This window comes from Coptis chinensis, chromosome 7 (assembly GCF_015680905.1).
Source record: "Coptis chinensis isolate HL-2020 chromosome 7, ASM1568090v1, whole genome shotgun sequence".
NCBI classification, from domain to species: Eukaryota; Viridiplantae; Streptophyta; class Magnoliopsida; order Ranunculales; family Ranunculaceae; genus Coptis; species Coptis chinensis.
In genome coordinates this window covers 86,522,541-86,538,185 of record NC_141462.1, presented here as the reverse complement: position 1 = coordinate 86,538,185, position 15,645 = coordinate 86,522,541, and the positions used below count along the sequence as shown (strand labels likewise).

At 37.8% G+C, this 15,645-nt stretch overlaps 2 protein-coding genes across 2 annotated transcripts; both read right to left on the bottom strand.

The window, feature by feature from the left end:
• Window positions 1-515: 515 nt before the first annotated feature.
• LOC147489612 (arginyl-tRNA--protein transferase 1-like) lies at window positions 516-5,412 on the bottom strand. Its single transcript, XM_086571888.1, has 6 exons — window positions 5,134-5,412; window positions 5,020-5,058; window positions 4,797-4,947; window positions 3,561-4,652; window positions 2,142-2,460; window positions 516-1,011 (listed from the first exon to the last, which is right to left on the bottom strand). The coding sequence occupies exons 1-6, from the start codon at window positions 5,273-5,275 to the stop codon at window positions 895-897; spliced, it is 1,860 nt and encodes a 619-aa protein (XP_086428014.1). The 5' UTR covers window positions 5,276-5,412; the 3' UTR covers window positions 516-894.
• A 468-nt stretch (window positions 5,413-5,880) lies between these two features.
• Window positions 5,881-15,093, bottom strand: NPC1 (non-specific phospholipase C1). Its single transcript, XM_086569965.1, has 3 exons — window positions 13,874-15,093; window positions 6,831-7,007; window positions 5,881-6,533 (listed from the first exon to the last, which is right to left on the bottom strand). Exons 1-3 carry the CDS (start codon window positions 14,961-14,963, stop codon window positions 6,211-6,213), a joined length of 1,590 nt encoding a protein of 529 aa, XP_086426091.1. The 5' UTR covers window positions 14,964-15,093; the 3' UTR covers window positions 5,881-6,210.
• Window positions 15,094-15,645: the final 552 nt, after the last annotated feature.

Genomic DNA, 15,645 nt, shown 5'->3' with positions numbered 1-15,645 from the left:
TGAAAAAAAAAATCAAATTTTTGAAATTAGATATTTGATTATTTTAATTTCTATATCAAAACTTGAAATTATCACATGAATAGTAAATGTTTTAACGTGTATAATTAATATATGTTCATAGATTGATGTAAATATGATTGTTGATATATCACTAATTATACATAAAATATTATCATGTAAGAAAAAAATAATAAAAACAAATTTTAGTATTTAAATGATTGAAATTGTTTAATAATCATAATGAATAATAAAACCCCAAATTAGAACCAAAACCAATAAAAAAATTATGGGTTTTGATGGTTTTGAATTGGATTCTATAATTCTCATACTAAAACCGTTGAGAACCGAAACCGATAAAACCGCAAATAGTAAAACCCAACCCAAAACCAACCAGTTGACACCCCTAGTTCAACTCAATCCGCAGATGAAGTACAAAGTACACTACACTTGCATTCTAGATAGGGAAGCTAAGTGATCAACAACCCTATTGAAACAGATGATAATTATTCATGTGGTTCACCTAAATTATTCATCGATGATAATTCATTTCTTATCCTTGTTTTCTTCTTTTTGTTTAATATAATATACATCATCCATTCTGAATCATTTTCATCAGTAAGTCATAGCTTCTATTTCTCATCTTCCCTCCAAATGTCTTAATGAACAACTACCAAAACGAATACACAACCATTGGCAAAGCTAAATAGAAGCAGTATATAAGAGGGGATAAATACTAGAATATGCATCTTATGATCAACGCAAATTAGGGGCAGAAATCCAACGTGAAGGCAAGACTGAAGTGGTTTCATTACCACCGGTAGGTATAAACAGAGAAGCTATTGCCCAGCTTCCATTACGAGACTCTCCCATGTGAAAGTCTGGTGATGACACCAGCTATCCAAGAGAATAAACAATGCGCTCTGAGAGTCCAGGACCCACAACCTTCTGGTATCTATGCAACCGCATTTCCAAGTAATCATTTTCAGTAGTGCCAAACATTGGTCGGAGATCCTTCAGCCAAAAGAAAAAAAAAAATCTCAGACCAGATTTAAAGAGAAATTAAGATGAATGAACTTAAGCCTGACAAGTATAAAATAAAATAAAAAACATGTACAATTGAACTTTTTTCTCCACAAATTCTAAATATGTTCTCAACTCTAATCTTAATATTTTGCATTTCGTAGAACACAAGGTCATAGGATCATGTTTTCTTTTGATGGCCAACATAGACAAACAAAGCAGGTACGACAGTTTCAGGAGTCAACTCATTTTCACCCTTTCTCTACAAAACATAACATGATTTGGGTACCAAGATGCTACATGAACCAGAATGGACACACAAGACTATTCAAGAAATACATATTTTGAGAAAAAAAATGAAAGAAAAAACAGACCAGAATTGGCCTCCAACAACAAGGGCACTACATTAAGTAGAACCTATCTAAGATCTCTCAGTAACAAGTATCAGTCAATTGGTAAAAGAATTGCGACTTCTGTGCACACAGGACCATGACACCTCAGCTTTCCCAAGCCCCAACTAGGTATGATAAGGGGGCCCCCAATTTATTAAACGTCTGAAAATATTCTGGACAAAAATTGAAGTACATGTGGAGGTAAGATAGAATGAGGCAATATAGATACATATCCCAAGTTCCCAACACATGAAGATCCATGAACCAATTAAGTTACAGATCCAGGTGAAAGATACTTAACATGGATATACAGGCACTTGCAACTTTACAAGAAATAATCAAACAATTGTTTCACAATATCTAAACAGCATGCAGTGTTACTTTAAGTAAAGCCTAGTCATAACCTAACTTTGCCAATAGAGTTTTTCTGGATTCAGTATAGGCTAGGTAGAAAGAACAAGCGCAAGTTTCCTCAAATCTTATTCAATTTGGGACTCAAAGTAACAGCAGCCTCCAAAAGAAGTTTGAAATAAATAAATAAAATTTTAATAAACTCGTATATATGGTGGTAGAGGATAAACAATTAGATGGATGTGCTAAAAATTTTAATCTAGTATTGTACAGAGAATCTATTATGGTGTTCTTTGATTAAGATACCTACATACTTGCCGTGTGTTTACATACATATATATTATAAATATATACTAGAGATATATGGATAAGGCATACCTTATATCTCATACGCGTATTTTTCAACCCAATCAAAATTTCACCCACATCACCCTCTTCTATTCCATCAATTGATGCTACATCCTTTGTTTCTTCATCCGAGCCGTCTTCCGAGCCTTCAAAATCAGGTTCCATCATTTCCTCATCCTCGTCGCCGAGAGATTCATTTATGTCTTCGCCAATATCACGACCTAGCAATTCAATATTATTAACTTGTTCCTCTTGTGAGGACTCTTCATTTTGCAAATTTCCAATATCCGACAAAATAACATACGACTGTTTATCTAGTAAGGGCCTAGCAATATCGAAGGGTACCCACCTGCAAATAATATTTCATCATTTTTAAGCAAATAATAACTATCTAGAGGGCCTAAGACAGCACCCCCAACAAAAGAAAAAAATACCAGTACGCACATAAGTCATGTCCAATGAAGATGGCAGCATGTCCATTAAGAGAATATCCTAATAGAGTAAAAGATTTTAAAAAACATAAATTTAACTAGTCGGCTAGAAAAGGAGGCACTTGTATTAACACTAGTACACTGCAAAATGGTGGGAACCAAACAAAGAAGAGGAAAGAGGAAAACAGAATTTGTGGTGGTGCTTGGAGAGAGAGAGAGAGAGGGTGTTTTAGTGTTCAGCGAGAAAAGAAAAAAAATGTTTGTAATGAAGTCGACAGATGGACAAGTGGGTTTTGGCTTCCCTGGGCCTCACTTCGTTCCGGATAAAGCACAGCTTCAGATATATTTAATATATATATATATATATATATATACATGGACAAAAATAGAGTCCATTTTATCACCCCAAACGTTTTGTATTTTAAGGTGTTTGTACAAACATGGCTTTGATTACAGAGGTCAGTAAATGATACATTTCCTCCAAGTCTCCAAGGACTGAGTGACTGACATAAATCATCATATGACTGATAGGGACCCATTTGGCCATTTCCATACTCTACACATATTCGACATTTCGACCATTAGCCCATGAGCTGTAAATGTACCCATTTATGTGCAGTTACGAAGTTTCCCCTTCCACCCTTGACTGTATATGCTATTTCAAGAACATAAATCTCTATCTTCTCCACTCCCAACCTCTCAGCCTTCCCGGGAAAAGTGCCGTTCAGGTGTATTATTGAATTAATTGATTGAAGAGGCGGGAGAGAACGAACAAAAAACAATTTTCCTATTTTATTTGGGCATCAAACTCCTATAGCTGTGATACAAGAAATTTATGTCTCTTAAAAAAGAAAATACAAAAGATGGCATTTCCCAAGGTAATGGTGTATATGCATATAAATCAGAAGGGCGAAATATAAAATTACAGACTATAGCCCTTAAACTAAAGTGTACAGCGACAAAAACCAATGCATATTATCCAAATAACTTAACCATTTGTAAACGACTGGGAACTTACTGATAGCGAAGAGGACAGAGAAGCTCAGATGGGAGGTATGCCGCTTTGTATCTCATCTTGCTGCAGGAATGAATGTAATAACCAAGATAATAGTATTGAAGGCTAGGACAATGGACTTGGTTCTCTTTCACCCAACCAATTTCTTGCAGGGCGGAGTACTTCCCCAGCGACAGAAAGGCAAGGTCTGGGTCCCAGAATAAATATTTGCTTGACAAACACTTGGGGAGGACATCCACCACACCAACTGCTACAAGTCGTCCATCAATCAAATATTGTTGATGGAAAGAACCAAAACCACACGGAGGGACCGTATTGTCGCCAGATGGCGGAACATATACTATAGGTGTGTCAACCAAAAATCTTCTGTATGAACTCTCCATCACATGATCCTCAGTATCATTATGCACTCTAATCTGATATCTCCTATACAAAGCATATTCTTCGGGATCAAAACTAGATCTTTGCAGACGTATCTCAAGTTTCCGTCGTTTCTTCTGAGGGTATTCACTACTCTTTACCATGCAACCACGCTTAACCCCACCACCTCTAGGAGCCCTACTAGAAGTATTAACAGTCTCAGACCCTTGAACTGAAGAAACCAATTTAGAAGCAGTATGGAAGTTAAGGTATCCATTACAAGCCCTCACTGTTAAACCTGAAATTTCTTCCCTCTCATTCAACAAGCATGCCAACTTTTCTGCAATATTTGTTGGCAATATCTCTTTTAAAGAAGAAAACCCTAGCTCATGGATAGTCTTCTGCGTTATTTCGCACCGCTTCAAGCCTGCCGCTATCCGGAATGAGATATTGCTGCAGTACAAGAGATCCTCAAATTGTTCAATTAGCTTCTTTTTGGTATGAGTGATCTTTCTTACAAAAGCTTTCGGAAAATGAAATTCAGAGGCGAATTCTCCTCCACTTGCAGCCCATGCATGCACTGCTTTGTCAATCTGCTGGGACAAGAAAAGTAAAGATTGTTCTTCCTTATTCTGCTCTTCAGATTTTCCAGGAATGTTTTCCTTTGCATCTGAGTTAGAACTACTTGACTCAATTTTCACAGGCTTTTTCCCGTCAAATGTGCCATCTAGAAACCTATTGAATTAGTGTACTCCCAATATTAGTAAATAAATATAAACTTAACCCTTTATGTACAACTAAAATGGGATAAATCCTAATATTGGCTGCAGGGGAGCTAAGCTGTTTAACAGAACACTAAGACCATCCAACAGGGAATACCTTTGCATTCGCCTTGACACTCTAAGTTGCTCTTTGGAAGGAGCAAAGTCACCTGCCTTTAGACGAATAGTATAAGAGGGACAACATGTCCTTTCCATCTCTGGTTTATAGAGAAAAGAGCCTGATCTTCTCCAACCCCGGTCAAGAAGATCTGCCAATGATAAACGTAAGACGAATGTAAAAAAAAAAGAAAATCAAAAGTCAGATTTTTAAGTATACTGACCTTGGTAGTCATCAACAGTAATGCTGTGTGCCCATATGCCTGCAACAAAATTGAGATCATTTAATCTTAATATCAGGTAAAACACTCCGATCAATGAATTAAAAAAAATCTAACCATGAGAAGCACTTGCACGTCCACCGGACTTGCAATACCCACAAGAGCTTTTACGCTTGCCAGCATCTACGATCACACTTTCCCCTCTATCATTGTTAGCACTTCCACTACTACTTGCCTCATTTTCCTTCTTTCCCGACATTTTATATTACTTTCACAATTCAGGTTTCCGATTATTCTTGTTATTATACTCATCACTCCAAAATGCCAACATTTTTCGATAATCACGATATTTTTATTTCTAAATCCGGTGGACGTTTGGCCCGTTGATAGTTACGGTTTACAAACATGTAACTGTTAGGCTTTGGCAGTTATGTTTATTTTGTATTCTTGTTTGGGTCAGTCTAAAGCCCTTTGATTTGAATTGCGGGAACACAAAAATGTGGATAAGCAAATTTAAAGGAAAAACCCATATTCGCCTAAAACGTAATTTTAATAATAGAAATTATAGAACCATAAATCTTATGTATTTCATCTTTTTCCATATTTAATTAAAATTTTTTATCTTTTATTTGTTTTTAAGTTTTTATTTACAAATTTTGTTTGAGTTGTTTTTTTATTTTTTTTTGGTATGGTATAAAAAAGGAGTATATAAGTGTGAATGTCAACCAAACAGTAGCAAAATAAAACATGTGACAGGATAAGAGGCAGACGCACAAATAGTTCATCTCATAACTTGTATCACCTAATCATAGTTAAGTAATACAATATCTCTTATAGCAAAACAGAGCCTTAACAGTCGTCTAATACTTGAAATACCAATAATTTATTGAACCAATAATGTAATATTTACTTGACTTCATTATCCACAAGTTCAATTTTTTTTTAGAGTACAACATCTCTGCTCAGACAGATACCACGGCAGCTGTGGGTACAGATGTTCACACGTACCACTTTCTTTTTCCTCCGGCGGAGGTCTTTTGGGCTAAAACTACTGAGATGAAGGCATACAGAACCATTTTTAGATTACCGCCTTGACAGCCACAGTGGGTGAATTTATTTACATTCTGTCCCGAGTAGGAACCTTTAGAGACAGTACAGTATATACATAATGTCTAACTTGTGTCAATGTGTCGGTCACTGACGTTGCACATGTTGACCATGTTTTCCTCCATTGATCCTGCTTGTGAGGGCAGGCCTCATAATTACAGTAGCAGACTCGTTTGCTCCGGCCCTCAGAGCAATCCTTCCAGCTTCCAAGAACCTTGCCACTGCATCCTCTGCATACCGGTTGGCTTGACCCACTGTCATGCTCTTTCCAAGGTATGGATAGCCATTAAGGACGTGGTCACCATTGAGCTGTGATGCAAGCTGAATCATTTCCACCTGGAACTCTGACAGGCTGAGGTCTTCCTGTGGACCCCGAAGTCTAAGAGATCTTCCAACCTCAGGGAGCGTTTCTGCTCAACACAACAAGAGAAACGTCAAGAGCTAGACATTATTTTAAATAAAAAATTCAAAAGTATCTGACAACCTCAACTGCTGTACGGGGAAAACAGGACTTCCCTAAAAGTAGTCGGGTGTCGGGGCACAATCTTCCCATTCAACAAATAGTGCAGAATTCCTCCATGCTTTAAGGAAAAGACTGCATGGCTTTGATGATGGGGTCCATCCATCACTTTATTTTACTATCCCTTAGGTGGACTATGTATGGTGCATGACTCTATAATCAATATCCTATGAAGAGATTGAAGTACCTGGACAATCATCACGGGGAGTGTCACGAAGGTAAAAGTGATCCTCGAAGGTCCCAGCCCAAGCATCCCTCTTAGTTAGGAAATTTGAGTTGAGATTGAATAGCTTCTTAACAGTGGCAGGAATGGAAGAATGCTCAAACTGTGAATGAGGGGTAGGTCCATTAGGCTCATGGATCACTGCATTAAAGAATTAACAGTCAGTCTCCATTCATCCAGATAATTCAAATTTTAGAGTTTAGCTGTAATACAAATTAATAGTACTTAAAGATCACTGGTCACCTTATTTATGCTAGTTGTGCCTCTTGTAAGCTTACATGGCCTAATTTAGATGCTAAGTATTAATTACAATAAGATGCTTACTTCTACCAATCAAAAATACAAAATAAGGAACAAATGACAGAACCAAAAGTTAGCAGGATATTTACATTCTACAGCACCATCATGATGTAGCACAAGTATCACTAACATTGAAAGCAAGGCAAATCGGTTATTACAAATTCTTCATGTTGTTAAAACATGTATTAACGCTACATGATAAGCAAAGAGTTCAATTACAGATCTGATGCCATATTTAATCTAAACTTCTTCTTCTTTTAGGAATAGAAAATAACATATTACTATAATCAAAGAGGATTACATTTAACAGTTTTTTTTTTGGTAACTTAGCACTTTTATTACTTAATTAATAATATTACGAAAGGTACAAATAGAAACTACATCATTAAAAAGTAGACTACTGATGCACTGAGGAGGTCTAGTGTACCAAACATAAGTAACACCCAAATTCAGCTGTAGTAAACATTCAGGCAGAAATTCTCAAACAATCATTGGATTTAACCACCAGTCTGGATTTGAAGCCTGATCTGAACCCAGTTTTGCAAAACAATCCGCCACATAATTGCCTTCACGATAAGTCCAATGAATACCAAAAGAAGGATTCAATGTGAACATATCTTGAATATCCATCACAATTGCTTTAACCTCCCAAAGCAATAGTGAAGAAGAGTGTTTAATGAAGTTGTAAAGAACCATAGAATCAGTTTCAAACTGAACCTTTGATAAACCCATGTGAATAGCTATTTGTAAACTTGTTCTCAAAACCAGAGTTTCTGCCAGTAAGGAGGAAGCACGCTTAATTGGAGTGGTAAAGCCAAGAATAAAACCACCAAAAGCATTACGAAGCACTCCTGCAGCGCCTGCAGGGCCTGGATTCCCAAGTGAAGAACCATCAACATTGAATTTCAAATAGTCTAGAGATGGTGATTTCCAATAAATAGGAATAGATGTTGATGTATTGGTTGACCCTGAAACTAACTTGTTGGAGTGCAACTGTAACAATTCACAAGCTAGGCAACGAGCACTTTTAATCCCAAACAACGGATTTGGTGGAGCTGTTGTGGGCTGGATACTTACTTCTTTCTAGCCAAATCAGCCACATTGTAACAGAGAAAAGGATGATAAGATAGTTATTATCCTTTGAGTTGCTTATGAAAGATAATATGTCCTCGAGCCAGACAAGAAGGCTTGCTTTTCGAGCTGTATTGATGGGTTGTGCGAAGTTTAGACCAAACCAAACTGCCCAAGAGAAAGAACACTCATCGAATAAATGAACCTGAGATTCAGCATCATGTGCACATAAATAGCATAGAGGATCAACCATGAAAGATTTAGTTGCCAGAAAATCAGAAGTCGGAATGACCCCATGAGTAGCTTGCCAGAGAAAAAATCTGATTTTATGAGGGACTTGAATAGCCTAAATTTTCCTATACACAGCCGAATTAATGGCTGACCCGGGTCGGAGATAGTCCATTACCTTTGAATAAGCACTTTAACAGTATACCTTCCGTGCTTATTTGGTGCCCAAAACAGTGAGTTTTCATGTGCTTGAAACCGAAGAGGAAGTGAGAGTATTCTCTCTGCATATGGTGGTGACCAATGTTGCACTACATGATCATGATTCCAACATCAATGAACCGGATCAATAAAGTCTGAAACGCTGTCTAGGGCACATCCTTCTGGTTGTGATATCATAGGTAAGGGTAGTGGAGTATCAGGTACCATGAATCTATCCATGCTCGGACTGAGAGACCATCACCTATTTGCCATCTTAATCCAAAAGCAAGAAGATGCCTTAATTTATAAATAGAGTTCCATACCGCCGAAGCAGATTTGGGACATCTAGCTCGCAAAAATGTTGCATTTGGGAAATATTTTTTCTTCATATGAGACGCCCACAAAGAATTTGGTTGTAATAAAGACCACACCTGCTTCCCCAACAAAGCAACATTTTGAACTTCTAAATCTTTAATCCCCAAACCACCAAGATGAAAAGGCTGGCATACAAGATCCCAAGAAAAGTAATACATCTTATGTTGCCCCATTTCATGCCCCCAAAAGAAAGCTTTCCTATACCAGTCTAAAAGCTCTATGATGTTAACTAGAAGTCTCACACATGTCACTATATGAGTGGGCAAAGCCGGTAAAACATAGTTGATAAGTGTAGTTGATTCCGAAATCTGCCTTTGAAAGGAGAGCAGATTTCCAACTAGCGAGTTGATTCCGAAATCTTTCAATGAGTGGAGAGAAGGAATCCTTTGGAGCTCGTCCTAGAATGGATGGTACACCCAAATAGTTTGGGAACCTGGTAGTACATGGTACCCCGTGTATAGCATGTAGTAAAGAGGTAAAACTCCTTGGCATAGATTTATTATGAATCAATTGAGATTTCGATATGTTAATCTTTGACCGGAAGTGTTGCAATAAGACTGAAGAGCCGTTTGCAAAACACGCACTTCATCAAGGTCAGCCTTTGCAAATAATAATAAATCATCTACGTACATTAAGTGAGCTAATGGATCACTATGTGCAGAAAATTGTAGTCCCTTGATCTGCTTAGTGTCCAAGAGATGATGTAACTTCAGAGACAACTTCGGCACAAAGAATGAATATATACGGGGACAAAGGGTCGCCCTGCCTGATCCCACAAGTAGCTTTAAAGTGGCCTGCAACAGAGCCATTAACAATTGGAGAATTAGCCAGTAACTAATTTTTCAAGACCAACGCCCCACCACATCGGCGTCAGCCCTGATACAGAAACTAACTGCACCCCAACCCAATTCCAACTCCAGACTACATCCCTACCAGTCCACCAGTCAACTTAATGTCTCCATCTCTCCCTCTAGTCCCTCTAAACTTCTAACAACTAAAGAAGCTAAAAGTAATTGATCTCACATAAAATCATCATTTACTGTCTCAGGATAGACACACCATGATCCTACAGCACCATCAGAGGCAAGGCCAGATGCTACGTTCCCCAAGTGGCGCCTTAGGCCGCCTCAGCAGCGCCTTCAACACCAACCTGACACTATTTTCCCTGAAAACTGCACCTCGGTGCCACGCTACCGCCTTTGACAGATACCCGTAATCTGAACTGAACGTGATGGGGCAATCAAGGGAGATGGGTCCTAACAATTTGGACCCGAATTTTGCAAAGAACTATCCCTTCAGTAAAGGTCGTCGTTCATTTACCTACTGCAGACTCTCTAACAACCAGGTACGAAGTACAGACCACAAAAGCAAGTGAACTACAATCTAATATTAAACATGCCTTTGAAACGAACCAACCCCCAATGATAAGAGTGGGGTATATCACTTATAAATCCAAATCAACCGATGTAGGACTAAACTCCAAGCCCAACATCGCCTCTTTAGGCTAGGTGCTTTTCCAGCATACCCACTTAAGAGTTTCACTGTATGCCAACCTTCAGAATGAGCCTCTCGTTTCTGATATTACCATATGACAACCCAACCCACTCCACCGCCAACCGTACTCATTGGGGTTTTCCTGAAAAGCCTCAGTACTAAGTACATCAATCCCTACGAAACACAGGTCTGGCCAAATCCTAACTGACGTGGGAATAAACTCCCAGTGTAACCTTCGCCCCTTTGGCCTAGGTGCCTTACCTGCACACCCCTTTGGGCTATCACAGCCATAAGCATAGATCCCTGTTGCTGAATAAAGAAGAAAGTTGTCTCGTGTGGGGTGTGAGAATAACTGGAAGGGTGAATCCAAACAGCAAAAACAAAGCAATGCAGATGTTATCACAATCTTGTCACAGAAACATATTTCAGATTTGATTGGCTTGTTTATTTCACACAGCCCAAAATTTGTTCAGCAGTTAATATTGTAATTCAGTATTATAGATTTATAGCTTCGACTAGTCTGTAACGCATTGGACCATCCACTGCGATGTAATTATCAAACGCTGGGATAAGAGTTCCTTCCGTACTACTATCTACCCAAAATAAAGAAGGAAAGCCAAATATGCGCTAACATAAACAATCCAACACATTATAAACAGAGATGTGCTTTATGAAAGAAGGAGCAGTCCTTCTAGTTTCTAACGAACCCAGTTCAGTACATTTCAAACCATTAGTCTGACATCAGGGTAAAGATAAATCCTGCCCCCAAAACGACATTTTACACGATCAGACACACATCAAGATAGATGTTAATGCCAACTTCAGGCAAACCAAGAGACGAAGTCAAGATTTGGGGAAGAGAAGGACCTTTTAGATCATTCCGAAAAGGGAGAAGAAAACTATAGATATTTAAAACCACTTCGGTAGCATAGATAATGAGACTACTAGTATTCATTATTTACTGATCGGTGATGCTAGTAAGCATTAAATAACGTTGTACAAAAGTTCACACCAGACTTCATTTCCCTTGGTAACAAAGAAATCACGGAAGATTTGCTTAGAGCAAGTTCAATGGTGGTGCTAGATAGGGTCTAAATTTGGCTGATGTGATAAACTCAGCTAAGAGCAAGTCCAATGGGGACAGCCAAATTTAGCATGTTAGTAGGGTGCCACATCAGTAAATTAGCACCTTTAGCTTGCAAGGCATATTTAGCATGTCAAACCGTTCCAATGGGAGTTTTGAGCAGGTTTAGCATAAGCGAATTGACGGCAAAAATTGTGTTATATGTTACCCACCGTACAAACAATCAACAACAAATAATATAGAGCCTTCATCACTTCAAAATATTGAAAGGTAAAAAAAAAAAAAAAAAAAAAACAATAACAATAGGAAAGTATTTTAATCAAACCAACCAATAAGAACAAAAACTTTAGCTAATAAATGATATAATTTGTTTTTCTCAACTTTGGGATTCTTATCTCAAAATATTTCTTTTTACGTATATAATTTATTAAGAATCAACACTATCTCTAGAAATCTCTATACCCCTCTTTTATTCTCTCTCTCTCTTGAAACCTATGAATAGTCCCCCTATACATTCTCTTTCTTTCTAGATGTCACCATTCAAGAAAATATCTACGAACTCTAGAAAGTACCTATTCTAGATGATACTATTTTTAGAGTTTTCTTTTGACTCTCCACAAGCACCAACTCAACCTATTATAACTAGCTTGAGCTGGTACATGTGGAAATTCAATGAAACGCTAAAAAAAATATCTAGAATAGTAGATATTTTCTTGGATTGAGATATCTAGAAAAAGAGATAATGTAAAAGGGACTATTTATATAAAGAGGTTTTTATAGAGAAAGACTGAGAAAATAAGAGATGGGATAGACATGGAGAGGTTTCTAGATATAGTATTGATTCTCAATAAATTATATATGTAAAAAACAAATTATTTTGAGATAAGAATCCCAAAAAGAAAAGCCCCAAATTCTATCCTATATTAGCTAGAGTCTTTTTCATATTGGTTGGTTTGATTAGAACTTTTTCCTATTGGTTGGGTTTTATTTTTATTTTTTTTAAGTGATGGGGTCTCTATATTATAGGTTGTTGATTGTTTGTACTGTGGGGTAACAGACAGCGATTTCTGCCATTTGTTCACCTAAGCTAAACCTGCTCAAAACTCTCTCAATGGAACAGTTTGACATGCTAAATAGTCATTAAAGCTAAAAGTGCCAAACTATTGATGTGGCACCCTACTATACTAGCATGATATATTTGTTTGTCCCGATTGAACTTGCGTTTAATTCTGACCCACCCGGCAGGATCTTCTCTAAACAATAATTGAATTGAATATGCAAGTAAATATCATATGTTACTTGTTTGTCGATTGTGTTTGATGGGGGGTCGGCAAATAATGCTCTCATACATTGTTAGTATTCCTCAGAGGTCTGCTATCTTGTTCATTAGTCTAGGATGGTTTGAGTACTTCCCCTATCGGTAAAGAAAGGATTTCGAGAGTCCACTCTCCCGAGGAGAGCAGATTGTGGGCAATTAACCCTTTGCTATCTCGGAAGGCCTATGTCGGGATAAGAACATGAGGTATTTTGAGAATAAAGGTATTTTGAGAATAAATCCTAATCCGATACTTCGATTAGAAGGCTGGTTCATCTTTGGTCGAAGATATGGGACAAGTGGAGAGCAACGAAAATTTGGATCATCACCTTAAGATGGGATTCCTAATGGGTGTTGTCTAGTGTGTTATACTAGTATTGGTTACATCTATATGTCGCTACTCTAGTATTTTATTTGTTTTCCTATCTTGCCTGTCCCGAGTTATAAAAATCCAACCACGAGGATATCAAGGATAATGGCTCAGAAACTTTGAGCATGTAAAAGAATATCAACTATGTAAATGCAGGAGAAAATGATAGCAGTGTGAAACAATGATCTACAAAATCCACCCAGGAACATACCTTGAGAAGTTATATCCAAATTGATTTCAGAAATTGGATTCATGTTGATGAACTTAAAACAAAAACAAGGTGTAGCTGATGATAATGAGTGGAAAAATTCCAGAATCTCAAACCAAGCTTCATATCTTCTTTTCATTTTATCTACCATAAATTTCCCACCCAACCGGAAGCAAGAAAGTTACACCTACTTTCTTACTATGATATGGTGATCGAATTCAATTTTTTTCCTAGTTTCGCAAGATCAACCATAAGCTAATTATCCTTCAATGCAATGTAGTTCCATTCAAGCAAATAACTATAAATAAACCATATAATAAGATATTCAAATTCAAATACATGGTCAAGAACACGAAAGACTCACCGGTACCCTTCTCAATCCACGGCGAAACCAAAATCGTCGGCACCCTCACACCCAACCGATCAAACCTGAAATAAAAAGGGTCAGGTCCAATAATACCATCAGGATTAGGCACCCCAGAATTAGGCGTAGGCACATGATCGTAAAACCCTCCATGTTCATCATAAGTAATCAACAATGCCATCTCATTCCATTGTGGACTAGCTCTCAACGTCTCATACACCTCCTTTACAAACTTCTGTCCCAGTGCCACATCATGTGACGGGTGATCATCATTAGCAGGAAACAACTCAATATCAAAATACCGCTGTTCCACCACAACGTAATTCGGTAACTTACCCCACTTAGCATGCAACTTAAACTTCAAACTATAATCATGAAACTTAGTTATATGTTTCAACTTCCTTAAACTCTTGTAAAACAAAGTGGCAGGTATATTCTGATAATAAATACCAAAAGTAAGGTCATTTTCGTCTAATGAATCAAATATAGTCTTTTGAGGAAACCCATGTATTAAATCTTTCCTAACATTACTAGTTGCACCATGTGAAGTAGCCGAATGAACATAAAACCGATTCGGCTGAGTCGAAGCGGGTACCGAAGCAAACCACTTGTCAAACACACCAAACTCGTTTACCAACTCAGTGTATATGGGTAAAACTTCCGGTTCAAAACCACTCATAACGGTTTTAACCATATTTTCAGCTTCCATATTACTAGCTTGTTGAACAAACCCATTCATTTTCGGGTCACCCGAAACATTTTCCGACCCGAATATTTGTTCACGTATTGCTTGGAACGAGTGGCCCGGGTCCGAATCGATAAATATAGCGTCACTAGTGACGTAATGTTCGGGTGAGTTTGGGTCAGATGAGTTGACTAGGTTTGACTCGGCCCCAGTTAGCCCGTCGATTTCCGGACGGGTTTGTTTTAGCCAGCCGAGTACGTGGTCAAATGAACGGTTTTCCATGACTATAACAACTATTGTTTTGATGGGGCCTTTTATTTTTGTGTGGGTTTTGTGGTGGAAGGATTGAGAAGGAAGGAGGAGATGGAGGAAGAGAAGGAAGACGAGGAGTTGACGAGGGAACATGGTTGGTGTGTGGTGAGGAAGAAAGAGGATGGGGCGGTTTTTGAGTTTTGACAAGAACAAGGAAAAGAGGTTGGGTCTACTTGGAGTGTAGTAGACGTATGAAGGATAGTGAGATACGGAAAAGATAGTCGGATATACTGGGGAATAATAATGAAATTTAATTGAGTTTAATATTGAGGCTAGACTAACAGAAATTGACGTCAACATTTTTTTGGGGTACTCAACTTCTGGTCAAACCATTAAAATGAGGCTGTAGGCATAAGTGCATAACTGCATAAGTCTCTCGAAATTCTTTTGATAATAATGTGTGTTCAGTAAAGATGGGGTGCAGTGGCTAGTATGTTGTCTTTACACAACGTATAGAACTATACAGATAATCTGTGCAAATAATGCAACGTACAACTCATCTAATGTTTATTTTATTTGGACTGATTAGTTATGCAACCACTCACTCACTCACTCACTCACTTTATCCTCATATTCCCTCCCGTTCAGTCTTCAAAACCTCATTTCTTCAAAACAAAGTTGTTTTTATACTCAACGGCTGGGTTCCATCCTGTGGTGGGTAAGTGGGTTGGGTGGGGTTAGGATTCGCTCTCACGCCTTCAATGTTGTGTAATCAAGATTAAAAAAAAAAGTTAGCATGATTTATTGGTAATTATTAGAGCTTTTAATTAAGGTA

What these genes read in the sequence shown, in the direction of transcription:
- LOC147489612 (XM_086571888.1), bottom strand. Translation starts at nt 5,275, where the DNA reads ATGTCGGGAAAGAAGGAAAATGAGGCAAGTAGTAGTGGAAGTGCTAAC. An exon ending in ACGTGCAAGTGCTTCTCATG is followed by an intron (nt 5,059 to 5,133) that starts GTTAGATTTTTT and finishes ATTTTGTTGCAG; the next exon opens with GCATATGGGCACACAGCATT. An exon ending in ATACGCGTATGAGATATAAG is followed by an intron (nt 1,012 to 2,141) that starts GTATGCCTTATC and finishes TTTTGGCTGAAG; the next exon opens with GATCTCCGACCAATGTTTGG.
- NPC1 (XM_086569965.1), bottom strand. Translation starts at nt 14,963, where the DNA reads ATGTTCCCTCGTCAACTCCTCGTCTTCCTTCTCTTCCTCCATCTCCTC. An exon ending in GTGGATTGAGAAGGGTACCG is followed by an intron (nt 7,008 to 13,873) that starts GTGAGTCTTTCG and finishes TCTTTAATGCAG; the next exon opens with TGATCCATGAGCCTAATGGA. An exon ending in TCCCCGTGATGATTGTCCAG is followed by an intron (nt 6,534 to 6,830) that starts GTACTTCAATCT and finishes TGTGTTGAGCAG; the next exon opens with AAACGCTCCCTGAGGTTGGA.